This window comes from Oryx dammah, unplaced genomic scaffold, assembly GCF_014754425.2.
Source record: "Oryx dammah isolate SB20612 unplaced genomic scaffold, SCBI_Odam_1.1 HiC_scaffold_29, whole genome shotgun sequence".
NCBI classification, from domain to species: Eukaryota; Metazoa; Chordata; class Mammalia; order Artiodactyla; family Bovidae; genus Oryx; species Oryx dammah.
This window is the reverse complement of record NW_024070213.1, coordinates 115,291,831-115,316,954: the sequence shown is the minus strand read 5'-3', so window position 1 is coordinate 115,316,954 and position 25,124 is coordinate 115,291,831. Positions and strand designations below refer to the sequence as shown.

General features: G+C 41.0%; 1 protein-coding gene across 1 annotated transcript in view; it reads left to right on the top strand.

The window, feature by feature from the left end:
* TPH2 (tryptophan hydroxylase 2) overlaps window positions 1–25,124 on the top strand; it is a 101,111-nt gene that overhangs the window by 44,895 nt on the left and 31,092 nt on the right. The window contains exon 8 of the mRNA XM_040233875.1: window positions 9,845–9,971. Within this exon, the coding sequence (XP_040089809.1) occupies window positions 9,845–9,971 (127 nt within the window). The remainder of the gene's footprint in view (window positions 1–9,844; window positions 9,972–25,124) is intronic.

Below are 25,124 nucleotides of genomic sequence, written 5' to 3'. Positions count from 1 at the left end.
CATCTCTGCATTTTCTCTAGAAGATTCTTGCTGGAGAGGGTGGTGGAAGTGCAGCACAGGAAAGTCTAGGGCACACTGCAGGGAAGCGAGTTGGAGGGAGGGATCTTGCCCTGGTCTCGTCGCTCATGTCAGCTTTCAGGGGCGTTTTGGATTTTCAGCTGTTGCATGTATCCCCCTTCTTCCTAGTTCTGCTTTAGTTCATTTGGTTTTTCTTCCCCAGTCACTTCTTTTTAGGGGGTCTGTGGCTTCTGTTCTTCATAGTTGAAACAGACTTCTTGACTGTGTTTTATGCCAGGTGATGTTGAATTCTTGCTCACTGAATTTGCTTGTGCATGTATCCTTGTCTATATGATTTTCAATTTTATCTGTAGTCCTGATGGCCAGTGGTATCTCAGAAATGTAGAGCTCTTTAATGAGAAAACCATATTCTCCTGGGGCCGTATCTCGTGCTTTTCTTCAGAAGCTGTGTGGACGGACTGAGGTCTAGGATATGAAGGAAGGTAAAGCAAGAAGGGCCTATTTTTCTGTTTTTTTTTTTTTTTTTTTTTTTTTTTACAAAATATTTATTTGCTTTGTTATGTGGGATCTTTACATTGTGTGAGATCTTTCTTGAGGCTCATGGGCTCTGTAGTTGCCCTGCGAGGGGTTAGTTGCCCCATGGCAGGTGGAATCTTAGTTCCCCAACTAGGGATCAAGCCTGTGTCCCCTGCGTTGCAAGGTGGATTCTTAACGACTGGACCACCAGGGAAGGCCCAAGAAGGTCCTATTTTCTAAAGTATTATAATTTAGTCTTGTTTTCTCCAGTATAGGCCAAACCCACCCATCTGTATTTCTGGATGGAGACCAGAGGTGGCCCGATATTTCAAGGTTCTGTATGTTAGAAACCTAAAATATTGCCCAGAGCAATGCTGAAACACAGATCCATAGCCCAGCACTCTGACCCCTTCTCCTTTGCTCAGGGAGAAGACCGGCATTTTCAGTATAACATACGTTCTTCATTGTCAGTTCTTAGAGGTCAAACCAGTACAGTGTCTGTCTTGCCAAAGTAATAGTGCAGTTTTTGCACCAGAAATCCCTTTAAAAAAATGTTTTAATGAAGACATTTAAAAAGATTTCTTCTATTTTGTTTTCAAATGTTGTGCTGAATATACTAGTAACGAAAATATCCTTGGCACAGCATAGTATAAGCTTATTCAGTCAGGGAGTCCCCATTCAGGGCTGCGTTGATGGACTGATGATTCAGCACATGCTGACGTGAGTCTGTCCTGCTCTTTCCCTGTGTGTCCCTTTTCAAATCAGAGAGCAAACGTTCCCTGCTAGGAAATAATTCACGACACCATGGACTCACACTGCAGCGTTTATTGTCATAGTATCGCTCAACGCATTTGCATTCAGAAAAATATTTCTTGTCACAGTTGAACAGATCAGGGGCAATTAATGTTATTTTAAAATATAACTGTTTTCAAGTTTAAAAAAGGTTTTGCAGTCAGGTGATTTTTCTTATAATTGCTGCTGTGTTTCAATTTTATAAGAAAAATAAAAGTGAATTATTTCTAACGCTGGTTTTCATCTGTTTCCAAGCCGAGTCAGTGAACTTTATGCTTAGCCCTTGTGTGTTACAACAGAACCCTCTCTAACACAGGCACATGGGCAGATGGCATTCATCTCTGTTCTTGTGGCTCAGACATCAATCCTCATTTGTTAACTAATGGTATCAGCAGCTGAAGACATAGGCTTTCCCATTGATAGGAAACTTGACTACCCCTCTCTGGATCAAACAGATTTCTTTCACTGGACCTTTCCTTTCTTTCCCAGCTTTCCCTCCTTGCTGTCTGAGACATCCTGGGTCTGTGAGTTTGTCTGATTTAAGGTCTGACTGTCCTGGGTGTTTTTAATATCAGGGCTTGCTGAAGTCAAGTCTGGGCATGGTCTTCCTGGTGAGCTGGGAAGATGAGCCAGAGCTTTATAGGATTGAACCTTCATCCCTGTGAGCTCTTGTTTAGCTTCCAATTGCCCTCCCCCACAGATCAGCCTCATCTCTGCCAAGTGTGATGCCAAGCTTCCTGCCCCGCCAACTGGCTCCCTCCACAGTTCTGTCATCGTTTTTGCTGTGCAGGATAGCAGAGCAGCATCGCACCAGTGATTCTCAGAGAATGGCTCGTTCTCAGAAAGCTGAGCTCATCTGGCCTTCCTTTCCTGAGTTTTAACCAGTAGCTCACACTCCGAGCTTAGCAACCATCTCCTCCCTCAGAAGAAATTTGGTTTGGGCTATACACAAGACTTCCCTGGTGGCTCAGATGGTAAAGAATCTTCCTGCAATGCGGGAGACCTGGGTTCGATCCCTGGGTCGGGAAGATCCCCTGGAGGAGGGCATGGCAACCCACTCCAGTGTTCTTGCCTGGAGAATTCTATGGACAGAGGAGCCTGATGGGCTATAGTTCATGGGGTCACAAAGAGTTGGACATGACTGAGCAACTACACACACTCGGGGTCAGGTAGAATGTTAGAGGCTCTAAAACCCGGCCCCTTCCATTCTCCAACATAGATAAGCTCAAACACAATAGCAGCAGAAGCAATTAAATATATATATGTATGTGTATATTATTACTGACAGCAAACATGTCTGTATCAACTATTATATGCCAGGCACCACTTTAAGCACTGTAAGTGGATGAACTCAGTACTCACAACAACCCTCTAAGTTCTGAGTTACTTTTATTATTCTGAATGTATGGATGAGGCAATTGAGGCACAGAAAGGTTAAGTAACTTGTTCAAGGTCACACAGCTGGTAAGTAGGGGAGTCAGGATTTGAACTCAGGGAGTAGTACCAGCATCTGTGGGAATAACCAGCATTCTGTATTAAGCTAACCCCACAAGAGGGGGCACTACTGTTAAAGAACCCACCTGCCAATACGGGTTCTTATGTCAGGAGACATAAGAGACGTGGCTTTGATCCCTGGGTCAGGACGATCCCCTGGAGGAGAGCATGGCAACCCACTCCAGCATTCTTGCCTGGAGAATCCCATGGACAGAGGAGCTGGTGGATTACAGTTCATAGTGTCACAAAGAGTCGGACATGACTGAGGCGACTTAGCACACAAGCCCAGAAGAAAACTCAAAACTTGTATGTATACTTAAGTTGAGTAGTTTCTCTCTCGATTTTTCCATTACAGGTTTTATATAGCTAGTTGAGAGTGACACTTTCTTTCTTTGCTCTGGTGGCCCTGCCGTGCCGGGACCCTAAGTGCTGGATATGCCTACTGGGTGGTCTTGTGCCGTGCTACCCCATCCAGTGGTGACCCAGCTACCAGGCTTTGTCAGGAGCCCACTCTCTCCTTTGATCTTCACGGGGCCAGTTAGCCCACCCTTTTATCAAGGGGGGCATCTTTTATTTCACGAGGAAGCAGGAGGGGAAGTGCCTCACTCCAGAGCAGTGTTGCAGATGGGACAACGCTGTGTACATCCTGAGGCAGAAGGGCCTACGGACCACGTGCCCGCAATCCAGGCCCCATGGTCAGCTCTCAGTGTGACTCTTGGCAAACCACTTAACCTCCCTGTGTGAGGGCTGATGAAGTAAGGCTTTGATCTTTGCAGAGAAAAAGGCTTTATAGAAAGTACCAAATAGGTCTGCTCTTCCCTTGGCACCTCTTAAATTCATGTGGAGACTGATGTGTTTTGAAACATTCCAGTCACTCTTAGTTACAAGGACATGTTCCTAGACCCAGCCTCCCAAGTTTTCAGTCATTGTATTTTGTCTAGTTTTGTGAGGTGCCTCAAAGCAAAAAAATAAGCCCTAGGAATCTTTATGCAAGCCTTTTGTCTCAAAAGCTCTGAGCATTCTAACAATAGACATTCTATGAACTCCATCACCACCCCACACAACCCTATACATTATTTAAAACCTGTGCGTTTTGAAATCAAACTTGTGCCTGAGTGCCTGCTAGAACACTGTTGTTCTCTTAGACTATTAATGGTAGTGACTTTTGGGGGTAAAGCTTTCATTTGTAGGAATGTATACATTTTAGCAGATTCAAAGCAGGATTTCTTTTTTCCTCACCACTCCACCCCCACCAAGGTTTGCCTTCCTTGTGTGGTGTGTGTCATCCAAAATTAGCACTCCTAAAGCACCCACAGCAGACTGACAAGTCATACTCCTTCAGTACCAGGTCACAGGGAGAAGCTCATTTATTTACCTTCTGGCATGGAAGATGGAGATGATCTGGGACAAAATTTTTAAGGAATATTTGCTTTTAAAGATTGCACATTCAGAACAAATTCAAAGTGAGTGAATTTTAGGCAAGGAAGAGGAAACTTTGTACCTCTTCACTGGATGTACCTCTTCACGACCATGTAGAGAAACAGGTAGAGAAGCCCCAGAAGGAAAAAGAGATCTGACATTTCTTCCGTCAGCTTGCGTCATTCTGCTTGTGGCTGTGAGGTAGGCAGGACTGTCGCCATTTTACAGGTGGTAATTCCAGAGATCAGTGAAGTCAGGTCATTCCCCTATGTATGCACAACTTGCTGTTTGGTTGTTAAGTCGTGTCCAGCTCTTTGTGACCCCATGGACTGCAGCATGCCAGGCTTGCCTATCCTTTTCTATCTCCCAGAGCTTGCTCAAACTCTTGTCCATCGAGTCAGTGATGCCATCCAACCATCTCATCCTCTGTTGTCCCCTTCTCCTCCTGCCGTCATTCTTTCCCAGCATCAGGGTCTTTCCAGTGAGTCAGCTCTTTGCATCAGGTGGCTGAAGTATTAAAGCTTCAGCATCAGGAGAGTTGACTAGAAAATAGCGAAACCAAGATTAAGTCCAGAACCCTTATGATACCTTGGAGATTAGGAAAACTATGCTTGGGGTTCCTGTGGATTTACCTCTCTGTGGTGCAATAGGGCCCCACCAGCTTTGCTTTATTCTGTTAAGGTCAGAAAGCAGTTGCTGAACATCTAATATGTGCCCAGCTTTCTTATGCACCAGGAACCCAAAAATGAACACGGCATGACCTCTGTCCTGGAGAAAGTTACTGCTGCTTGTCGAAGTGATAAAATAGATTCAAAAAGGACAAAACCTAAGAACTCCATGAGATGAGGACCCTTATAACCTCCAGTTTATAGATGAAAAAACAATACATCTGTGCTGTCCAATGTGGAAGAGATGTGACTATCTAAGTTTATTAATTAAAATGAAATAGAACGATGAGTTTAGTTCCTCAGTAGTGCTGGTCACGTTTAAGATGTTTGGTAGTCCCCTGTAACAAGCGGCTGCCGTACTGGATGATGCAGATACAGGATATTTCCGTCATCGCAGGAAAACCTATTGTACCACGCTGCTCTAAGTCACTTTGTCAACACAGGAACGTGCAACATGGGCTTGTTCTGACTTCGGATTATAAAGTGATAACCATTATGTTACATTGCTTCCCTAATATCTAGTGAAAATTTGGGGAGAAGAAGCAGACAGGGGAAGAGTTAGAAATCTCTTTTTATTCAGGAAATAAGAAATATTTAAGATGATGGGGAACAGGAGACGTAAATACAGATTTCCCCTGAAGCTCTTTTGTGCTACTTGAAGAACTAGGAAAGATTTTTTTTACTGGATCAGGAAAGTTAGTACTTGCTGTTTATGGAACCATGAAGTGACTTTTGCTAAGAGTTATCCTAGGATTTTGTCTTATTTACTTTTAACCCTCAGTTCCTAACATATTACTTGATATTTAATAGCTGTACAATAAATGCTTCTTGAACTAAATTAAAAAAAATTAACTGTAATATCTTTTGCCCGTCTCAGAAGAATTGTTGTGAAGAAGAGTAATGATTCCTAGGGGGAAAAAAGGAAAGATTTCCGCAAGGGCAATATCCAGATGCTCAGCTTCATGAAAAGAGGGCCCCATATGAATATATCTGTGCTCTGACAGGGACATAAGAGGGAGTGATCATAAGAGCTGCCTAAACTCTGATCTGGGCCAGATTTTACAGTCTGCTATTTTAAAACTACAGAAACTCTGTATGTGGCTCTAAAATGAGAACGGAGAAAAATTGCCTCAATACCAAATTAGTTCCTGTTATTATCTCTTTAGTGAAGTGAAAACAAAGTCACCCCTCCGCCTCCCTCAATGTGTCCCAATGTGTTATCCCGGATTACTTGCACTTACCCACCAAATGTTGTGTGAAAGCTGGGGAAAAAAAAAAAAAAAAAAAACAACACACTATTTTGGCTCCCAGCTCATCCTCCTGCTCTTTTCATCCATGAGACCCTCCCCCACCCCCACCTTCCTTTCCTTCTCTTCAGGATTTAGCTGAAGTGTTGGCTCCTGTGTTATTTAGCACAAACAAAACCTATCAAAATAGGGTTTCAAAGACAGATGTGCTGATTGGGGATGGGAAGCAAATGCGGCATGCTCACTCACTTCCTAAAAGCTTTAATTTACAGCAAAAATTAAAAGTTGTTCAACACCAGACAAGAGGAGTCAGCTTTGAAAAAACTGACTGATAAGCGGAGAAGAACCCTAGATTTGTTTTGAATTTCCTTTTTCCCAGCAGCAGTGATCACAACTTCCTTAGAATGATTTAAGAATTCCCTGGGGGCGTTTTGCCCAGGTCCCTTTGTAAGCTTTAGACTCCTAACAGGGCTTATCAGAGAAGATTCCAATTTAGAGCAGCAAAAAGTTTAGTGTCTGATATCAGCCCTAGCTTTTCTTTTTCTTCTTTTCTTTTTCAAAAGGAGACATGATGTTTTACAGTGTTAACACTTTTGAAAGTTCCTATATTTCTAGCGAGCAGAGTGCTTTTGTGAAAAGGGCTCTGAGAAGCATTATTCAGGCGAAAATGCATCAAAGGGATGCGAGTTGAAAAGATAGAAGTTTGCCGATGTGGAGATTGAAGGCAGCATGTGCTGACAGGTGCAATTATAGCCAGATAATTGAATGTTTTAAGAGAGATGTGGTGCGATCAGGCACAGTTATGAACTCACGTCGGAAATCCATTCATAATTAGATATTCAGGGATCCTGCTGTGGATGACACAACCAGTTTTGGGACCATGAACTACTTTAGCTGCCGGACATAAAAGGGATTGCACTTTGTAAAGTAGTGTGAAATAGCATGATATCAGCCCTACAGAACTTAACTGATACAAAGTTTGGAGAGAAGGCTCAGCCTTCTCCCTCAGATTCCCAATAGTCTGGAACCTCTTTCAGCCTCTGAGTCGGAAGTCAATGCAGCTTCCAAGTCCTTTGGTCTCAGAGAAACTAAAGAAAATAACAACTTTTAAATTAGCAACATGAAACATCTCTCTTTGCTGGTTGAAGAGTTTCCAGGCACTTTCCAGTAGTAGTAGCAGCAGTAGTTTCCTGTTACCTTTCTCTACACAATGTGCCTTAGCCAAAGAGCCTGGAATGAGACCAATCCAGTGTTTATTTCTGAGAATATTCCACCAAAGTCATAAAAGATAACAGCTCTATTTATGGTCTTGGAATTTCGGTGCATAGACCCTTGACTCAGTGACAAGTGGGGTTACTATGTAGATTGCATCTCTGCTTGATCTGAACAGCAGTTTCTTCTAGAGTCTCTATGTGGAAACTGAGCAGTGAAGAAAGTACAAACCAGCAGAACACAGAGCAATCATTTCTGCTCAGAACAGAGCAAAGACATTCAGAATGTTTCATTAGTAAATCTGTGAGACTTCTGGCTTCAGGCTTTCATTCTTAATGAAACAATATAACTTATTCTGCTGTGTTTGATTTTTTTTCTTTCAAATTTTAATTTATTTTCTCTTCTATGGATGGTTGGATTACCTTATCATTGTAATGCTATTAAAGACTCTTAAGTTGACTCTGAGTTATAGGTTTCTGATAATGACACCTTAACTTGAAACCCAGGTGAGAGCTCCTTTTCTACCACAGAGAACTGACTCCTTAAAGATTTTGGATCTCTCACATTTTCCTTCATTCTTTTTTAACTGCTACTTTTCACTTTCCCTTCTACCTATAAGTGTTTGGACTCCATTGGTACCTCGGCAGATATTAATAGAAGACTATCCTCATCAAGCATTTAACAAGCTCAGAAGTGAACCCAGTTTTGCACCAGAAATCCACCGCCACAGTAACCATGACCTACCCTGGTCTCACGTTAAAAAGACTTCTTCTCACATTAATAAGACTGCTTTGGAAGTGAAGATGAAATTACTAATGGGATATGAAAACATTTAGCATCATACTCAGCACATAACAGGAGCCTACTATATGTTAGCTTTCTTTATTTCCTCCTTCTGTCTCTAACTTCTTTACAGGTAAAATGAGGGGTTCTAATAACATTTAAATTCCTCTTAATGCACTAAAGTCCAGTGAGTCTGATTGTCTGCCTTAAGCAGTGTGATTGGAGAGTAACCGCCACAGTCTTTTCCACAAATTCAATTTCTGTGCAAAAAAAGGAGACTCTCGGCACATAGTTGATGGGGAATGAATTTGGATTTTCTTTTAGTATCATGTCTACATGTTCTTGTTTGGCTGTCCTCTCAACCTGATGTGTCTGGGAAGTGGCTGGCCAGGGCTGGACGTGTGCTTTGAGTTGTGGGAACGAGGTTTTTTGACTGAGGAATGCTGTCTGTTTTATGTTGGTATCCATCATCTCCCCTTGACCACCATTCCCTTGCCTCAACCTCATAACCCTCCAGCTTACTTTATACCTGTATTAATGGTGGCAGTACCTGGCATTTATTTTGTAGCATCTATTTGAAGTAGTTACACTTAAGAGAAGGCTAGGCGATATCAGGAAACATCTTTCAATTACTACCTGGCTCATTAATTTTGTCAAGAAAATGAAATATGGTCTGCCTTTGACTCATTTTCAGAGAATCATAGGGGAAAGCATTGCAGTGTTGTTTGGTATCAAGAAAGAGTTTGTTTCATTGCAGCACCTACCTGCCTTTCCCTGGTCATCTGGCTCCAACTGGAAGCCCAGGCAAATGAGAGAGGATCTAAAGTTCTGTTATGACGCAGTTCAGGCTGGACAAGGCGGAGGACTTGGGCTTTTCCAATGTGCAGGTTCCAGGAAGTTGCTTGTGTTATAGACATCACATTTTGTCTATGGGAAGAGCCACTCAATGACAATATGATCCTCTGCTCTTTCCCAGTGCCAGAAAAGTGTAACATGAGATGCAGTGTGACTTAAGGGTTGAGAGCAAGAGCTTAGAAATCACCATAAGCTGGATTCAGATTTTGGCTTTATGACTGTAGCAAGAGTCAACGTTTTTTCAGTAAAGGGCCAGCTAGTAAATATTTTAGGCTTTGCGGGTCATATGATCTCAGTGACAACTACTCAACTCTGCTGTTTTAGTGAAAAGGAGCCGCACACAATTCATTAATGAACAGGCATGGCTGTGTTCCAATAAAACTTTTTTTACAGAAATAGGCAATAGACTAGATTTGGCCAACAGCTGCAGTTTGCCCACCCACGGTCTAGAAAATGTTGCACTATAAATTACTTTAATTCAAGTTTCTTCTGAATATTAAAAGAGACAATGTATGTAACAAAACGCTTAACACATGCTTGGCATATGACAGAATGCCAAGTATCTACTACTGCCAAATATCTACTACTTGAAAATAGTAGATATTTTAATATTAATAGCAAAATACTAAAGTGCTGTATATCATATAATTTAAGATGCCATTTGTTGTAGGATGCATATGGATTTCAGTTGTTAAAATGTGATTAAAAAAATCTTAGGGTTGATAAAACTTAGTAACAGTAATTAATTATAGTCACAAAGTTATATTTAGAATTTAGATCTTTTTCTACCAGTGATAATTTAAGTCATCTGACATTTCTCTGTGATGTTTTTCTTGTCAGAGACACATGTCATGAACTCCTGGGACATGTCCCTCTGCTGGCAGATCCTAAGTTTGCTCAGTTTTCACAAGAAATAGGCCTGGCATCTCTGGGAGCATCGGATGAAGATGTTCAGAAACTAGCCACAGTGAGTTCCTTTTCAACCCGAAACCCATTCTGTTTATATCCATTTGTAAGATGAAGAAAGCTTTGGAGTTACTATGAATCATAGGGCACATTCTGGAGAGGACATGGCAACTTTATTTCCCCCATGTGTGTTCCTCTGTAGCACAATGGGTACTTGGTTTATTAACTGCCAAAATCTTTGTATTTCATCCTTCTCATTCAGGGGCTAGCTAGATAGTAACCGTTTTAGGCTTGTAGGTCCTGAGGTCTCTTTCATAACTGCTTAGCTCAGCTAGTGTGATGTAAAAGCAGCCGCAGACAGCATGTAAATGAACGTGTGGTTGGATTTCAAGAAAACTCTATGTATAAAAGCTGGCAGTGGGCTGGGTTTGGCCCGTTTGCTGGCTCTTGTGCTGCGGCTGCTGCTAGGTTGCTTCAGTCGTGTCCAGCTCTTTATGATCCCATGAACTGTAGCTCTCCAGGCTCCTCTGTCAATGGGATTTCTTCAGGCAAGAATGCTGGAGGGGGTTGTCATGCCCTTCTCCAGGGAATCTTCCCGGCCCAGGGACTGAACCCTCATCTCTTAGGTCTCCTGCATTGGCAGGCGGGTTCTTTACCACCAGCACCACCTGGGAAGCCCATTGTTCCGGTTCAATGTTTATTTTCTAGAATTGGTTGTAATAGTGAAAAGTATGCATTTAAGTACGAGTTGTGCTCAGGAGACGTGAGACATGGGTTTGGTCCCTGGGTCAGGAAAATCCCCTGGAGGAGGGCATGGCAACCCCCTCCAGTACTCCTGCCTGGAGAATCCCGTGGACAGAGGAGCCCGGTGGGCTACAGTCCATGGGGTCACACAGAGTTGGACACGACTGAAGCAACTTAGCATGCATGCAGGAGTTGTACTTGGGATTATTTCTGACTAGTCAGTATGGGTTTTTCAGACTCAATTTGAGCCAGCATTAAGCAGCTCATGCTAAACAATTATTATAAGTGCAAAACCAGAGAAGGATTGAATAGATACTATAATCTCAGCAAGGTTCTTTGCAAAACAAGTCATATGAGAGGAAAGGCGTAATGTTGGCAGCTACTTTTAAGCTGCTGAAGAGCCAGATCCAGCAAACTCATATGCTTTATCCTAGCCCCATATGAAGAAGCCAGAGTAACAAACTCACTTACCTACAGGGGACAGTCTGTTGACAACAATGAGCAAAGCTATTGGAGGAAGGGAAAATAGGATCCTAAATTGTGTGTTTGACAGACATACATTGGTGACATATTAGGCATACCGGAATATTCTTCACTCCCACCAGGAAATAAATGGTCTCCTAGATTTCTTAAGATGCAAAGCCCTGTCAATATATCTTTTGTTTCCTAATTTTGATAGAGACATAGAAACTGAGAAATATTATTCTGCTTGAAGAGAAATAGTGGAATAGCCATGCTGCTGGTGTCAGTGTGGCGATGAACAGGGGTTGGTGGGGGCTGCCATGAGCTCAGGAGAGTGTGTGTCTTTTACAGCAGAAGGCTGCCAGATGGGAATGTAGGCCTTTGTGTTGTTGGATCTTCTAAATTTAAGAGAGATTGGAAATCTGGATTTCTAAGTGAAATTTAATGATTTAAAAATTTTAGCTCATGAAAAAAATCTACCATTATGAGCTGAGGAAAATATATTTGTAGACTGAATTAGGATCTGTTCTTCCAATTCGTAACCTCTGCTCTGGGAATTGTATCTCATGTATTTTGGTTATCTATTACTCTGTAACAAGTAATCCCAAAACTTGGTGGCTTAAAACAATGAACATTTGTTATCTCATAGTTTCTGTGTTTGGAGATTTGGGAGCAGCTTAGCTGAGTGGTTTTGTCTCAGGGACTCTCTGTTGTTGCTATTAAGATGTGGGCTAGACCTATAGATGTCTTCAGATTTGGGAAAGTTCTCCCAAGATGGCTCAGCCATGTGGATATTGGCAACTGGCTTCCTTCAGAAGAGAGAGAGGGAGAGAGGAAGAGGAGAGAGAGAGAGGGGAAGAAAGAGAGAAAAGGGAAGAGATAGAGGTAGCTAATTTTTGAATTTAGTTTTTAATTGGAGGAAAATTGCTTTACCATGGTGTGTTGGTTTCTGCAGTACAACAATACAAATTGGTCATAATTATATATATGTCCCCTCCCCTCAGCCCCACCCTCTCAGATATCACAGAGCTCCCTGTATTATATAGCAGCTCCCCACTAGCTCTCCATTTTGCACGTGATCACACGTAATGACATGTATACACATGATACTGTATATAAGTCGAGGCTACTTTCTCCATTCATCCCACCATTTCCTTCCCCGCTGTGTCCACAAGTCAGTTCAGAGGTGGGTATTGAGGGAGGAAGTTGTAATGCCTTTTGTAACTGGATCATGTGCAATTCACATCAGCCGTGTTCTGTTCATTAGAAGGGACTCACTCCAGTGCACGCTCAAGGGGAGGACAATTCACCGCTATTGTTTGGAGAAAGGAGCATCAGAGCGTTTGTTGGTGTATTTTATTTTATTTATTTATAGTTGTGCTGGGTCTTTGCTGTTGCGTGGGTTTTCTCTAGTGGCAGCGAGCGGGGGCTGCCTGCTCGTTGCAGTCCATGGGTTTCTCATTGTGGTGGCTTTTCTTGCTGTGGAGCATGGGCTCTAAGTCACGTGGGAACAGTAGTTGTGACCCTGGGGCTCGAGCACGCGCTCAGTAGTCGTGACACATGGGGTTAGTTGCTCTGCAACATGTGGAGTCTTCCAAGATCAGGGCTTGAATTCATGTCTCCAGTGCTGGCTGGTGATTCTTTACGCCTGAGCCACCAGGGAAGCCTTGTAGATGTATTTTAAAACCCCCGCACCATAAGTCCTATTACTTAATTCTCAAACCTTAGCTCTGGCTTTAAATGCTACATTTCAGAACTTTATTGTGCCCTGCAAATTCCTTGAAATTTTCTGAAAATTCCTGAAATTTCCTTTGACCCCTGTAGCTTATACTCTTGATCAGAGATGGATGGTTTGCTTGCTTGTCTTATTCTGAACAGCTGCAAACTAGGAGTCAACCCTGCCAGGTTGCGTGTGTGTGTGTGTGTTTATCTGTGTCCAAAGAGAGGAGGAGAAGGAGTGAGGTAGGACTTCATGGATGTGAATGTAGGTGGATCCTAGTGAGTGATCTAATTTCTTTTTTAAAAGCAGTGACAATAAAATAGTTTTATTTTCTCTTCCGTTGAACGATGATTAATTAATTCCATCTTTCAAACTAACATTTACAAACAATATGACAGGGTCTTCACCTTTCAGAAAGTCAGAGACTATATAGATAAAACTAAGGCTTGTCAGAGGAGAGAAGGGGGGAAGGAAGAGTTGAAGGATGGTTTCATTTAGAAGAAATCCCTCTGGTTTGGAGGCTCGACAGGGAAGGCCTGCTCAGCAGTTTAGAGGACCATGCTGAAACCAAGGATCACCTTTTCTGTCATTACAATGAACAAATTACTCCTCATCTAAAACAGTGTAAATGCAGTTTCATAGAGTTAGAAGTCTGACACACTTCTTACTGGGCTAAGAGGAAGGTGTCAGCAGGGCTGTGTCACTCTCTGGAGGCTCTGGGGGAGAATCTGTTTTCTGGCCTTTTTCCCGCTGTTAAAGGCTGCCTGCATTCCTTGGCTCATGGCTCCCTTCATCCACCATCAACACGGCCATGTTGCATCTCTGACCCCCCTGCCATTGTTACATCTCTCTCTGTCTCTCATCCACTATTGCTTTTCAGGGCTCATGTGGGGCCTACCTGGATAATTCACGGATTTCCCCATTCAAACTCCATGTCTGCATAGATAGCTTATTCATAGGTTCTGGACATCTTTGAGAGGGCATTCTTCTTTGTTTCTGTTTTTACACTTGCAAGGTAAAACCAACAATTGAAGCTTGAAACCTTTTTTACTAGGGCCAGTGAATTTGTAGAATAAGTTTTCCATTGGAACTTATATTCCTTTGCATGGTTCCAACACCCGTGGCCATGGATTGCTTTAGTTCCAGTGGCCAGAAACAATTCCATCTATTAGAGATCACTAATCATGTTTCTCTTGTTCTCTTTCTTCCTCTTTTTCAATTGTTCTTTGCCTAGAAGATACCACTTTTCTGCAGAAGCCAATTCAAGTCAACAGATAGTCTTTAAGTGGCTAAAGAATCCCAGGTTCCATGGGTGGGAATAGGGGAAAGGCAAAGAAGTCGCACTTACTTCAAAGAACTCACAATCTAGTACACAAAAATACAGCAAACCCCGAGTCAGTGTTAGCTTTCATTTATATACATAAGCAGATACACAGTAGAAGTAAATTTAAGTCTTTTAAGTGTGTCTGAGTTCTGAGCTCATTGTTGGAGACTGGGACGCAGAGTCAGGTTATGGAGGATCAAAAGCCTCTCAAGAGAGAGAATAAGTCTGGGACCTCATAGTGGCTTTGACTGTTATAAAAACCAAGGAGACCATCAACTTTCAAAAGACCTCAATTTAAAGATTACGTGTTTCTTTAAACACAATGGAGAGTTGGAGCCTGATCTCCTCTTTTTCTGACCTTGCTTGAGCAGATCTTGCATGAGCAACTCTCTTTGATTTTCTGTCTCTCACAAGCCTTGCAGTTCCATTTTTCTCAATTTTATGGACTGCCCGCTTACTTTGAAAAGTATTTTGTGGACCAAGGAAAAATTTGGAAAGTTGTACCCACATGATGGGGAGAATATAGAGGAAGACAGACTCCCAGTGTGAGGAGGCTAGCAAGGTTTTGTACTGAAATAATACTGTACTGTCATTGACTTCCAACACCACATCTTATCCCTCAGTTAAAACCAAGTGAATCAAAACCTGCTGGAATTGGGCTTGAAAGAAAACAGATTCCAGCTAGGCAAGTTCATAGTAAACCTGGGAATAAATAACCTATTGGATGGCACACATATTAAGGACTATCAAGCCATATGCGGAAGCTAGAAGCTCAATTTAATGACTCTCTTGCAAGGACTAAGAGATTAAGAGGTAAAGCCTCAATGAGAGGGGTGAAAAGACCAGTGGTGGAGGAAGAGTGGTGGTTAGTGAGGCCTCTTAGCTGTCCAGATGAGAAATGGAGGTATTATTAGCTGATTTCCTCCAAGTAGTTTCCATTAAGTCTCCTGAAAAAGTATTAGAGCAAAATGAGAGATGAGATGTACCAAAGGAGAAAAATCCATAGAGAGGACAAATGGAAAAGCACAGAAATCACTATTTATGCAGAAAACTGAGACAGCCCATATTATTCTTTTACTCTAGGTAAGATTTATATTATTAATGACTCTGTTTATATACTGCCTCCCTTTCCTTGTTTAGTGAATTTAAGCACTTAGGAAAGAGAGAGTCACGCCTGGTAAAAGTAGATACTTAATAACTTTCCGTGATGTGCCATCAACAAATCCGTCTAAGAAAGAAAGCAACCTCTGCTAAGCCTGGTGGCCGCCACCAAACTCTTGTTTTGTTCAAAGCTGCTTCTGAACTTCTGGGTATGATTTCAGAGGGACCAGGTTATTGCCTATAGCTACTGCCTCTTTTTGCTATATTTCTGCATGATATTTATTTTGACATTTTAATAATGCTCATTTTTGAGAATGAAGCTATCTCTGCTGTTTTATGTGGGCAATGGTTGCAGCTCCCTGAGAACTGTTTAAATGAAACTCTTTTGTATCTGAATAAATTGATGATGCTCAGTAACTGTATTTGAAATGCACTGTTATACATGTAAATAATTTGCCCTCTGGTGGATAATGAATAAGGTCACTGGATTTGGCAGCAGTACTCTCCATACTCATCATAGCTGTCCAGGGTCTGTGCATGATAGATATGCAAAAATATTCCCAATAATGCCTGCCTAGCATGTGCTGTAATTTTCAGACCAGCCGTCTCCCACAGTAGTGCTGGCTTACATGGGTTTAATAGATTAGTGTCTTCTTTAAGGGCTGTAAACTTAAATGCCTTCAGGAGCCAGACAGTAGCGAGGCTGTCTGAAATAGCCTGATATAGGATAATAAGGAGTATTAAAGCCTGTGAAGAACCAGAAAATACATCTTATACCTAAAAGCCTTCACATCCAAAAATAAAAATAAAACAAAATATTCTTTGACTACAAATCTTTGTTTGCAAGCTAAAACAGAACTATAGGCTCTCAGTTGCCAGCCCTTGTATTGAAAGTTGGATTGTATCATACCATGCAGAGGGACCAGCCCACGCTGGATTCACTTCTATTTCATATTGGACATACTCAATTACCACTTACTGGACAACTGGCTATTTTTCCCAAGAAAAGACGGCTATTACTGTGTTCACTAGAAATACGTATCTTATTGCTGTTGAGAGGTGGCTGGTTTTGAATTACAACTTTAAACAGTCACAAGCATGACTGCCATACATATGTGCTGAGCATGTGTTGACGATTCATTTAACTCGCTCATGAGGTAAAAGCAAAATGGTAAATTTCGCTCAGAGAAGAATTTCAGAGACTGAGACTGTCTAGTCCCTGAAAGAAGGAATTCTGAAACAAGGTGCAAAGTGTTATATGTTCTGTGGAGCAAAGAACCGTAACCTTGAAGTTATTTTTTCTACCAGGCAGAAATCATTTGCATGTCTAGTGGACAAAAATAACTTGAAATTTATCAATCTTCACAAAATTGACACCTGACTTCATGGCATCTGGGCCTCAGTCAATATAAATAGGAAGACAGACAAAGGGTATATTTCCTATGTCAGTGCTTTTCAATGGTAATGTGTATAAAATAACCTAGAGCTCTCGTTACAAGGCAGACTCTGGACAACTAGGTCTGGAATGGGGCCTGAAATCTGGCATTTCTGATGAGATCCCAGGTACTGCTGATATACTGGTGGTCCAGAGAAGCAGGTGACCTGGTACACAGGTCTGCCTGTTAGGCAAGGCTCGGGTATGTTTTTCAGAAGGCATATGGCAATCCTTTAGCCTTAGTTCAAGATTCAATTCTTTTCCTAAAATCTGGGTTCACAGGGTATTGCCAGATAAATACTGTGCAGTGTGACCTGAGTTTATTTAGGACTTCTCCTGACCTGAAAATGGAGCCTTGTGTCTCTGAGTGCCTGTCACTGGTCCCATTTTGTGTGTCTGCTCTCACACTCTCCTGCCACCTGCTCACTTGCCCTATGACTTATGCCATTCAGTTTTACAGGAATGCACTCACAGAAACTTGCTGAGCCGGTAAATTGAGGAGCCAGTCCCAGAAGGATTATTGACTTCTCTTTCCCCAACTGTTAGAAGTGTAAAGGGATGCGTGCGCCGTGCAGTGCGTCCCACCCCACGATGCAGACGGCTTCAGTTCAGTCTGTTCATTTCTCACATCATAAAGGCATTTCAAACAGGCGAAGCTGTGCATCATTTGTTGGAGAAAGCAATCAGCAGGAACGCACCACAGATGTTTCCCAAGCAGAATAAATCGGCCTCTGGCCCAGTTAGAATTTTCCCTTTACAGAGAGTTTTAGGTCATCCATTCAGTTCTGTCAACTCCAAAACATGTTTCCCTTCCTTTCCTGATGAAGAGCTTCTGTCCCTGAGTCTTGGTGAGGCTGGTGAGCAGAGAGTCTTGGCCAAGGGTAAGGAAGGAACAGCCAGTCGTTTCCATAATGCGTTCCCGGAATATTAGTCTCATGAAACGTTATTATGAGCTCTGTGACAGAAGGGATCCATAGACAAATATATTTGGGGAAAACTAGATTAAATGAAATAAACAACTTTGTTTTCAAAGTATTGAGTTTTCAGGGCCTTTCCTAACATAATGTGCAGAGTGAATCTTATAAGTGATAAAAATTTTATTTTTACAAACTGAAGTTTCTTCCATCTTAAGATGACATTGGTAGTAAGACATATCATTTATAGCTTTTTTAAAAAGGGGAAAAAAGATTCAGTTAGCAAATTTTAAAATATTTTTTGTAAGAAGCTCTATTTTAGAAATGTTAAAATGTGAACTTGAAAATTAAGAAAGTACTGGGTTGACCAAAAAATTCATTTGGGTTTTCCCCATGTTACAGAAAAACCTGAACAAACTTTTTGGCCAACCCAGTAATTAGATGGTGCTAAAGTCTCTTTTCATGGAAGACGTATTAGCATCCCAAGCTATTAACATTCCAAGAAGCACAGTTTAGGAGATACAAGTCTAGATGTTCTTTTGAAAGGATGAGATTCTTTGTCAGTAGAATCTCTGAATGAAAAAAAAAATCACCAGCTAATTTTTTTTGTAAGAAAGGACTGTCAAAAAATGAACAATATAGGGTGCTGTTTATACTTTATAAAAACAAATAATTTATTTGTTCCAAGTAAAAATTTGCATTATTTGGGGCTTTTGATGGCTGTAAATGAAGTGTGTTTGAATTTCCAGGTATAACTAGGACTTTCTCTTGCTGAGAGTGGTAATGAAATGTACGGTCAGCTTTAAACTAACAATTGACTGTAGTTCACATTAGAAGTGTAATCGTAAAGGTAACATTAGTTTATGAATTGCTAATGAATATTTTCCTGTCTGTGGAGGACATTGGCTTGTTACCCCATCTCTTATGAGTTTTCCTACCCTGGCTGGGCATGGGAACTTGCAGCTTTTAAAAAGCTTATGCCCAGTTCTACTTCTTTCTGAAATGTATTACATTAAAAATGACCATTTAATAGCTCTACAGAAAGCTTGAAATAAGCTCCAGGCTTATTTATTCCATGTAGAGTCTTTGAACTAGTTTAGGCATTTGGATCATTTGATACAAAGCTGACAAAAAGCTGGAAGGAATGCACATTTACATGTACTTAATTGAGATGTTTGGGTGGATGATGAGTTAGTGTGCTATTTCTGAGAGTAACTTAATTAAAAATTAATAATATCTATTCCAACTCATTACTTTCACTTTTATGTATTCTGTGCATAGAGAAGAGTGGTCTTGCCCTGCAGGGAGCTCTGTGTTTCTTTAACCAGCCCCTTAGAGCTTCACTTCTGTCATTTGTCTTTTTTTTTTTACCACCCCTGTCCTTGGTCTTTTTCTTACCTGAGTGCTCCAAGGCCATTCTTTCTTCTGACTATACTCTCTCCTGAGATTGTTGATACTGGAGCTAAGGCTATTCTGCACTATCTGTATATGTTTCACTTACAATATTCATGGTTGCTATTATAGGTGTTCGTCATCTATTTATATTATGATGAGAACACCATCGTTACTGGGAATTAAAAAGTGAGCTCTACATTGCTCACTATGTTTAGAAACAAATCTATTTGCAGTTCGGAATAGTCATCCATTTTTGCAACTCAAATCTTTGTTCATCCTTTTATAACTGTATCCTAGGGGCCTCAGAGAGCCATCATATAACTGCAGATGAGGAAAAAACCAAAAACCGAAAAACCAACCCAACAGATTATTTTAGATATTTGGAAGCTCATAAAGTTAGAGCTGCTTCAGTAACTGTTCATCCTGTTTGTGTGTTAAGCTCTGTGCCCACTTGGCTTTACCCTCAAGGATCACTGCAAGCCAGCAGTTGGGGTCTCAGAACTTGATGAAGTTACTAGATGGATGGTTTGATGGGCAGTGCATGGTGTGGGGTAATGTTGTGGGATGGGTCTGAAACTGAAGTGAGCCCGACGGGGTTTGGGTGCCAGCTTTGTTTTTTTCTAACTATATTGAGATGTAATTGACTTACAACCTTGTATAAGTGATATACTTACCTGTTGCAAAATGGTGTCCACGATAGTGATGGCTAACACCTGAATCGCCTCATATAATTGCCATTTATTTTTTGTGGTGAGAATGTTTAAGATCTACTCTCTTAGCAACTTTCAAGTACATAACCCAGTATTATTAACTATTATCACTATTCTATACATTAGATCCCCAGGACTTACTTGTCTTATGGCTGGAGGTTTCTATCCTTTGATCTATATCTCCCTTTCCCCCCGATTCCCATCTTCTGGTAAAGTGAAGTGAAAAAGTGCAAGTCGCTCAGTTGTATCTGACTCTTTGCGACCCCATGGACTATAGGACTATAGTATCCATCGAATTCTCCAGGCCAGAACACTGGAATAGGTAGCCATTCCCTTCTCCAGGGGATCTTCTCAACCCAGAGATTGAACCTGGGTCTCCCTGTTTGCATGTGGATTCTTTATCAGCTGAGCCACCAGGGAAGCAACTACCATTCTAATTTGTGTTTTGGTAAGTTCATTTTTTTTAGAATCCACATATAAGTGATATTATAGATATTTGTCTTTCTCTGAGTTATTTTACTTAGTGTAATACCTTCATGGTCCATCAGTGTTGTTGCAAATGGCAGGATTTCCTCCTTTCTCATGGCTGAATAGTATTTCACTGTGTGTGTGCGTGTGTGTGTGTGTGTGTGTGTGTATGACTTCCCAAGTAGCACTAGGGATAAAGAACCTGCCTGACAATGCAAGAGATGTAAGAGATGCAGATTCCTGGGTTGGAAAGACCCCCTGGAGGAGGGCATGGCAACCCATTTCAGTATTCTTGCCTGAAGAATCCCATGGACAGAGGAGCCTAGTGGGCTACAGTCCATAGGGTTGTAAAGAGTTAGACATGACTGAAGTGACTTACTGTGTATATATATACATCTCACGTTTTTATCCATTAGTCCACAAATGGACACTTAGATTGTTTTCATATTTTGGCTATTTCAAACAATGCTGTGATAAACACGGAGTGCAGATACCTCTTGAAATCTTGCTTTCATTTCCTTTGATAATATGCCCAGAAGAACTTCTGGATCATATAGTAGTTCTGTTTTCAATTTTTTGAGGTAACTTCATAATGTTTTTCACAGTGTCTGCACCATTTACATTCCCACCAGGAGCGCAGAATGGTTCTCTTTTCTCCACATCCTTGTGAACACCTGGGTCTTATCTTTTGGTGACCTGAGTACCAGCTCTGTTACTTCTTGATCTTATACTCAGGGACCAACTATGTTCCCTATTTGTGCCTCAAATGTCTTCTTTAAAATGGAGATATTCTTCTACCACTCTATGTTGAATGAGGATCATATGAGATGAAATACTTCTGTGACATATGCTGTATTGTCTAATATATTATATCGATATATGATATTAATCTCACTGCTGCTGCTGCTAAGTCGCTTCAGTCGTATCCAACTCTGTGCGACCCCATAGACGGCAGCCCACCAGCTCACTCCCCAAATCCAAACTGCACCAGAGGAGTTATACTGTTGATTAATTTCAAAGTCATTTCAAGCCCCTAAATCCTCTAGTTCCTCATACAGAGCTAACTTCTTCCTGTGATTCAAAAGCTCTGACATTGAGTCCATCTTACTTTTTCTGCTCAAAGTAAGCTGGAATGCATTCTTCAGGCACAGATTTGTGTAGTCATTTTAATTTCCATAAAGATGTAGAGAAGAAGGAATTTTCTAGTTTAACAACAATAAAGTAGGTTTTCAAAATCTTAGGTTTATATTAACAGAAATATTGGTGGTGTAATTCCATTTCTAGCAAAAGCAGAGAGAGGTGATTGGGATTTTTTTTTATGAAGAAGAATAGCAAAAGTAATGTTATATTGAACTATAGGAATTTAATTACCCCATTCCACAAATGTAGTTTTCAAATAAAGGAGTCAAAAGATTTTCCAGAGCTGTTCTTCTGAACAGTGATATAAAAACCCAGAACACATTTAGTAGATGTAAAATGCATTACTGTACATTATGATCCATGGTGAAAGAAAGCATAATAAGAAACGCGATGTGAGACTGAACACATGGTGATTAAAAGTCTCTTTGCTCCCTTTGTAGAAATATTGTAATTGGCTTAGAATTTTATATATTTGTCACTGTGAGAGTGGGCATTTCTGGAACATTTCTGATGGGTGGATTTCATCCTGGGGAGAAGGCTCCCAGAAAATGGAAATACTATCATTTGAGGGCGGGGTAGGTGTCACGTAAGAACTGCCAGGAGGCTGGGAAGGAATAAATCACGGCGGGGCCCTCATCCTTCTTTAAACAGTCTTAAAGTCTCTCCTTTACAGTGTCTATAAAACATCATGAAAATTGCTAAGATGGTAAACCCTAAGAATGCTCATCACAAGGAAAAACACTTTTTTCTTTTTGCTTTTTGTTGTGTCTATATGAGATGGGGTTGCAAGGAGTCACACATGACTGAGAAACTTTCACATACATACATACGTATGAGATGATAGATGAGATGCTAATAACTTCTTATAGTAACCATTCACAGTATATGTAAGTCAAACCGTTTTGCTGTACCCCTTAAATGTATACAGTTAAATATGTTGATTATGTCTCAATAAAACTGGAAAAAAACCCATTCCCTCAGCAATGAAGAGAAGTGGGGGGGTGAATTAGGGACTCCTCTATTGAGAAGTCTTTACAAAAACCTTTGTTTCTCTTTCTTATTATACAAGTGACACATATTCACTGTAGAAAATTTAAAAAAATGGATAAGCAAGGAAAATAATTTAAAGATCATTTGTAATATCACAGCAGCAATAACCAGTGTTAACAATTTGGCATATAACCTCCTAGTTTTTCTGAAAAGTTATTTAGCCACGGCAAATAAGAACTTGGTAAAGGGGAGTCCTGGCTTTGGAAAAAGAAGCAGCAAGATGTTGATCCATTGATCAAACACTTGTGCTGTCAGGAGAGACTTTACCTTTTACATCAACAGAAGAAAAAGTAAATTGGAAGTACTCTAGAAATATAGATATTATGATTTTTCACTCAGCTAATTTGCAAAGTGCCTTAGTGAACATCAGATGCAGCTAATGAAAAAAGTTAGCACTTTTTAAAATAAGAAAATTGGTTTTCATATATCTTTTAAACTTCAGTCTTCAAAATTTGCATTATTCTTGTCCCCAAATTAGTGATTGCTACTTTTATCTAACCAATATTCACCCCTCCTACTGTTTTTGTTTTTTGCTAAGATCATGAACATCTTTACCCAGAGCCCTTAATCTCAGATAATCATACAGGTAAGGAGGAAACGGAAAGCTAGAATGAAATAGAGTGAACGCTCCTATATATGAGGGTTTTTCTTGAGCACTTTAGGGAATTGCTAGCAAGGCAGTGTAGTAGGTATTCGGACTGCAGGCTTCAAGGTCAAATTATGTGACTTCACGTCTGGCTGTTTCGCTTACTGGTTGGATAACCTTGGATAAATTAGTTAGCCTCTCTGTGCCCTAGTTTCTTCAACATTAAAATGAGAATAGTAATACGATCAAGTCTTGTAGCGCTATTGGGGATTCATAAGATAAGGCATTGTAAAGCTGCTTAGCACAGAGCTAGATATTCAATAAATACCAGCTAGAGTATTTGACAGATTGCACTCAAATTGCACTAGGTGGTCAAGTCAGTCAAACTCAAGTGCAGGAAAGACCCCTGGAGAGAACTGTGACTCTTCTGGTGATCTTGGGTAGTTCTCTAACTTTCAACTGAACTCAGGTTTTCCCTTCTGAAATGCAGGCTGTGCAGTTTATATTACAAAGGGGTGTAGATGGACCAGCATGCTGCTTTGCAATGTAAGGTATTTTAACCATAAATAATAAAGGGAAGGCCTCCTCCAAATTATGTCAAACTTCTCCCTGGAGATGGAAGAGGCCTCCTCGGAGCTAATAGCACACCTCCCCTGAGTGAGCATAGAGAAAGGCAAGTTGCAGGAAACAGCTGGGGAGAACAAATGAATAAATACTGTCTGTGCCAATGAGAGCACATGAAATAATGAATTTCTGACTTAAACTTCTCAAGCAGATTAGGAGCGAAGCTCTTCATTGGTACATGCAGCACTCTCTTAATAGCTCAGTTCAATTCAGTCATTCCGTTGTCTCTGACTCTTTGCGACCCCATGGACTGTAGCAAGTCAGGCTTTCCTGTCCATTACCAACTCCTGGAGTTTCCTCAAACTCACGTCCATCGAATTGGTGATGCCATCCAACCATCTCATCCTCTGTCATCCCCTTCTCCTCCTGCCCTCAGTCTTTGCCAGCATCAGGATCTTTTCAAATGAATCAGCTCTTCGCATCAGGTGGCCAAAGTATTGGAGTTTCAGCTTCAGCATCAGTCCTTCCAATGAAAATTCAGGACTGATTTCCTTTAGGATGGACTGATTGGATCTCCTTGCAGTCCAAGGGACTCTCAGTCTTCTCCAACACCACAGTTCAAGAGCATCAATTCTTTGGTGGTCAGTGAGAGGCTAACTCTCACATCTATACATGAATACTGGAAAAACCATAGCTTTGACTAGACGGACCTTTGTTGGCAAAGTAATGTCTCTGCTTTTCAATATGCTATCTAGGTTGGTCATAACTTTTCTTCCAAGGAGCAAGTATCTTTTAATTTCATGGCTGCAGTCACCATTTGCAGTGATTTTTAAGCCCCCCCAAATAAAGTCTCTTACTGTTTCCATCGTTTCCCTATCTATTTCCCGTGAAGTGATGGGACTGGATGCCATGATCTTAGTTTTCTGAATGTTGAGTTTTAAGCCAACTTTTTCACTTTCCTCTTTCACTTTCATCAAGAGGCTCTTTAGTTCCTTATTTTCTGCCATAAGGGTGGTGTCATCTGCATATCTGAAGTTATTGATATTTCTCCTGGTGATCTTGATTCCAGCTTGTGCTTCATCCAGCCCAGCATTTCTCATGATGTACTGTGCATATAAGTTAAATAAGCAGGGTGACAATATACAGCCTTGATGTATTCCTTTCCTGATTTGGAACCAGTCTGTTGTTCCATGTTCAGTTCTAACTGTTACTTCTTGACCTGTGTACAGATTTCTCAGGAGGCAGGTCAGGTGGTCTGGTATTCCCATCTCTTGAAGAATTTTCCACAGTTTGTTGTGATCCACACAGTCAAGGGCTTTGGCATAATCAATAAAGCAGAAGTAGATGTTTTTCTGGAACTCTCTTGCCTTTTCAATGATCGAACAGATGGTGGCAATTTGATCTCTGGATCCTCTGCCTTTACTAAATTCAGCTTGAACATCTGGAAGTTCATGGTTCATGTACTGTTGAAGCCTGGGTTCAAGAATATTGAGCATTACTTTAGTAGCGTGTGAGATGAGTGCAATTGTGCGGTAGTTTGAGCATCCTTTCTCATTGCCTTTCTTTGGGATTGGAATGAAAACTGACCTTTTCCAGTCCTG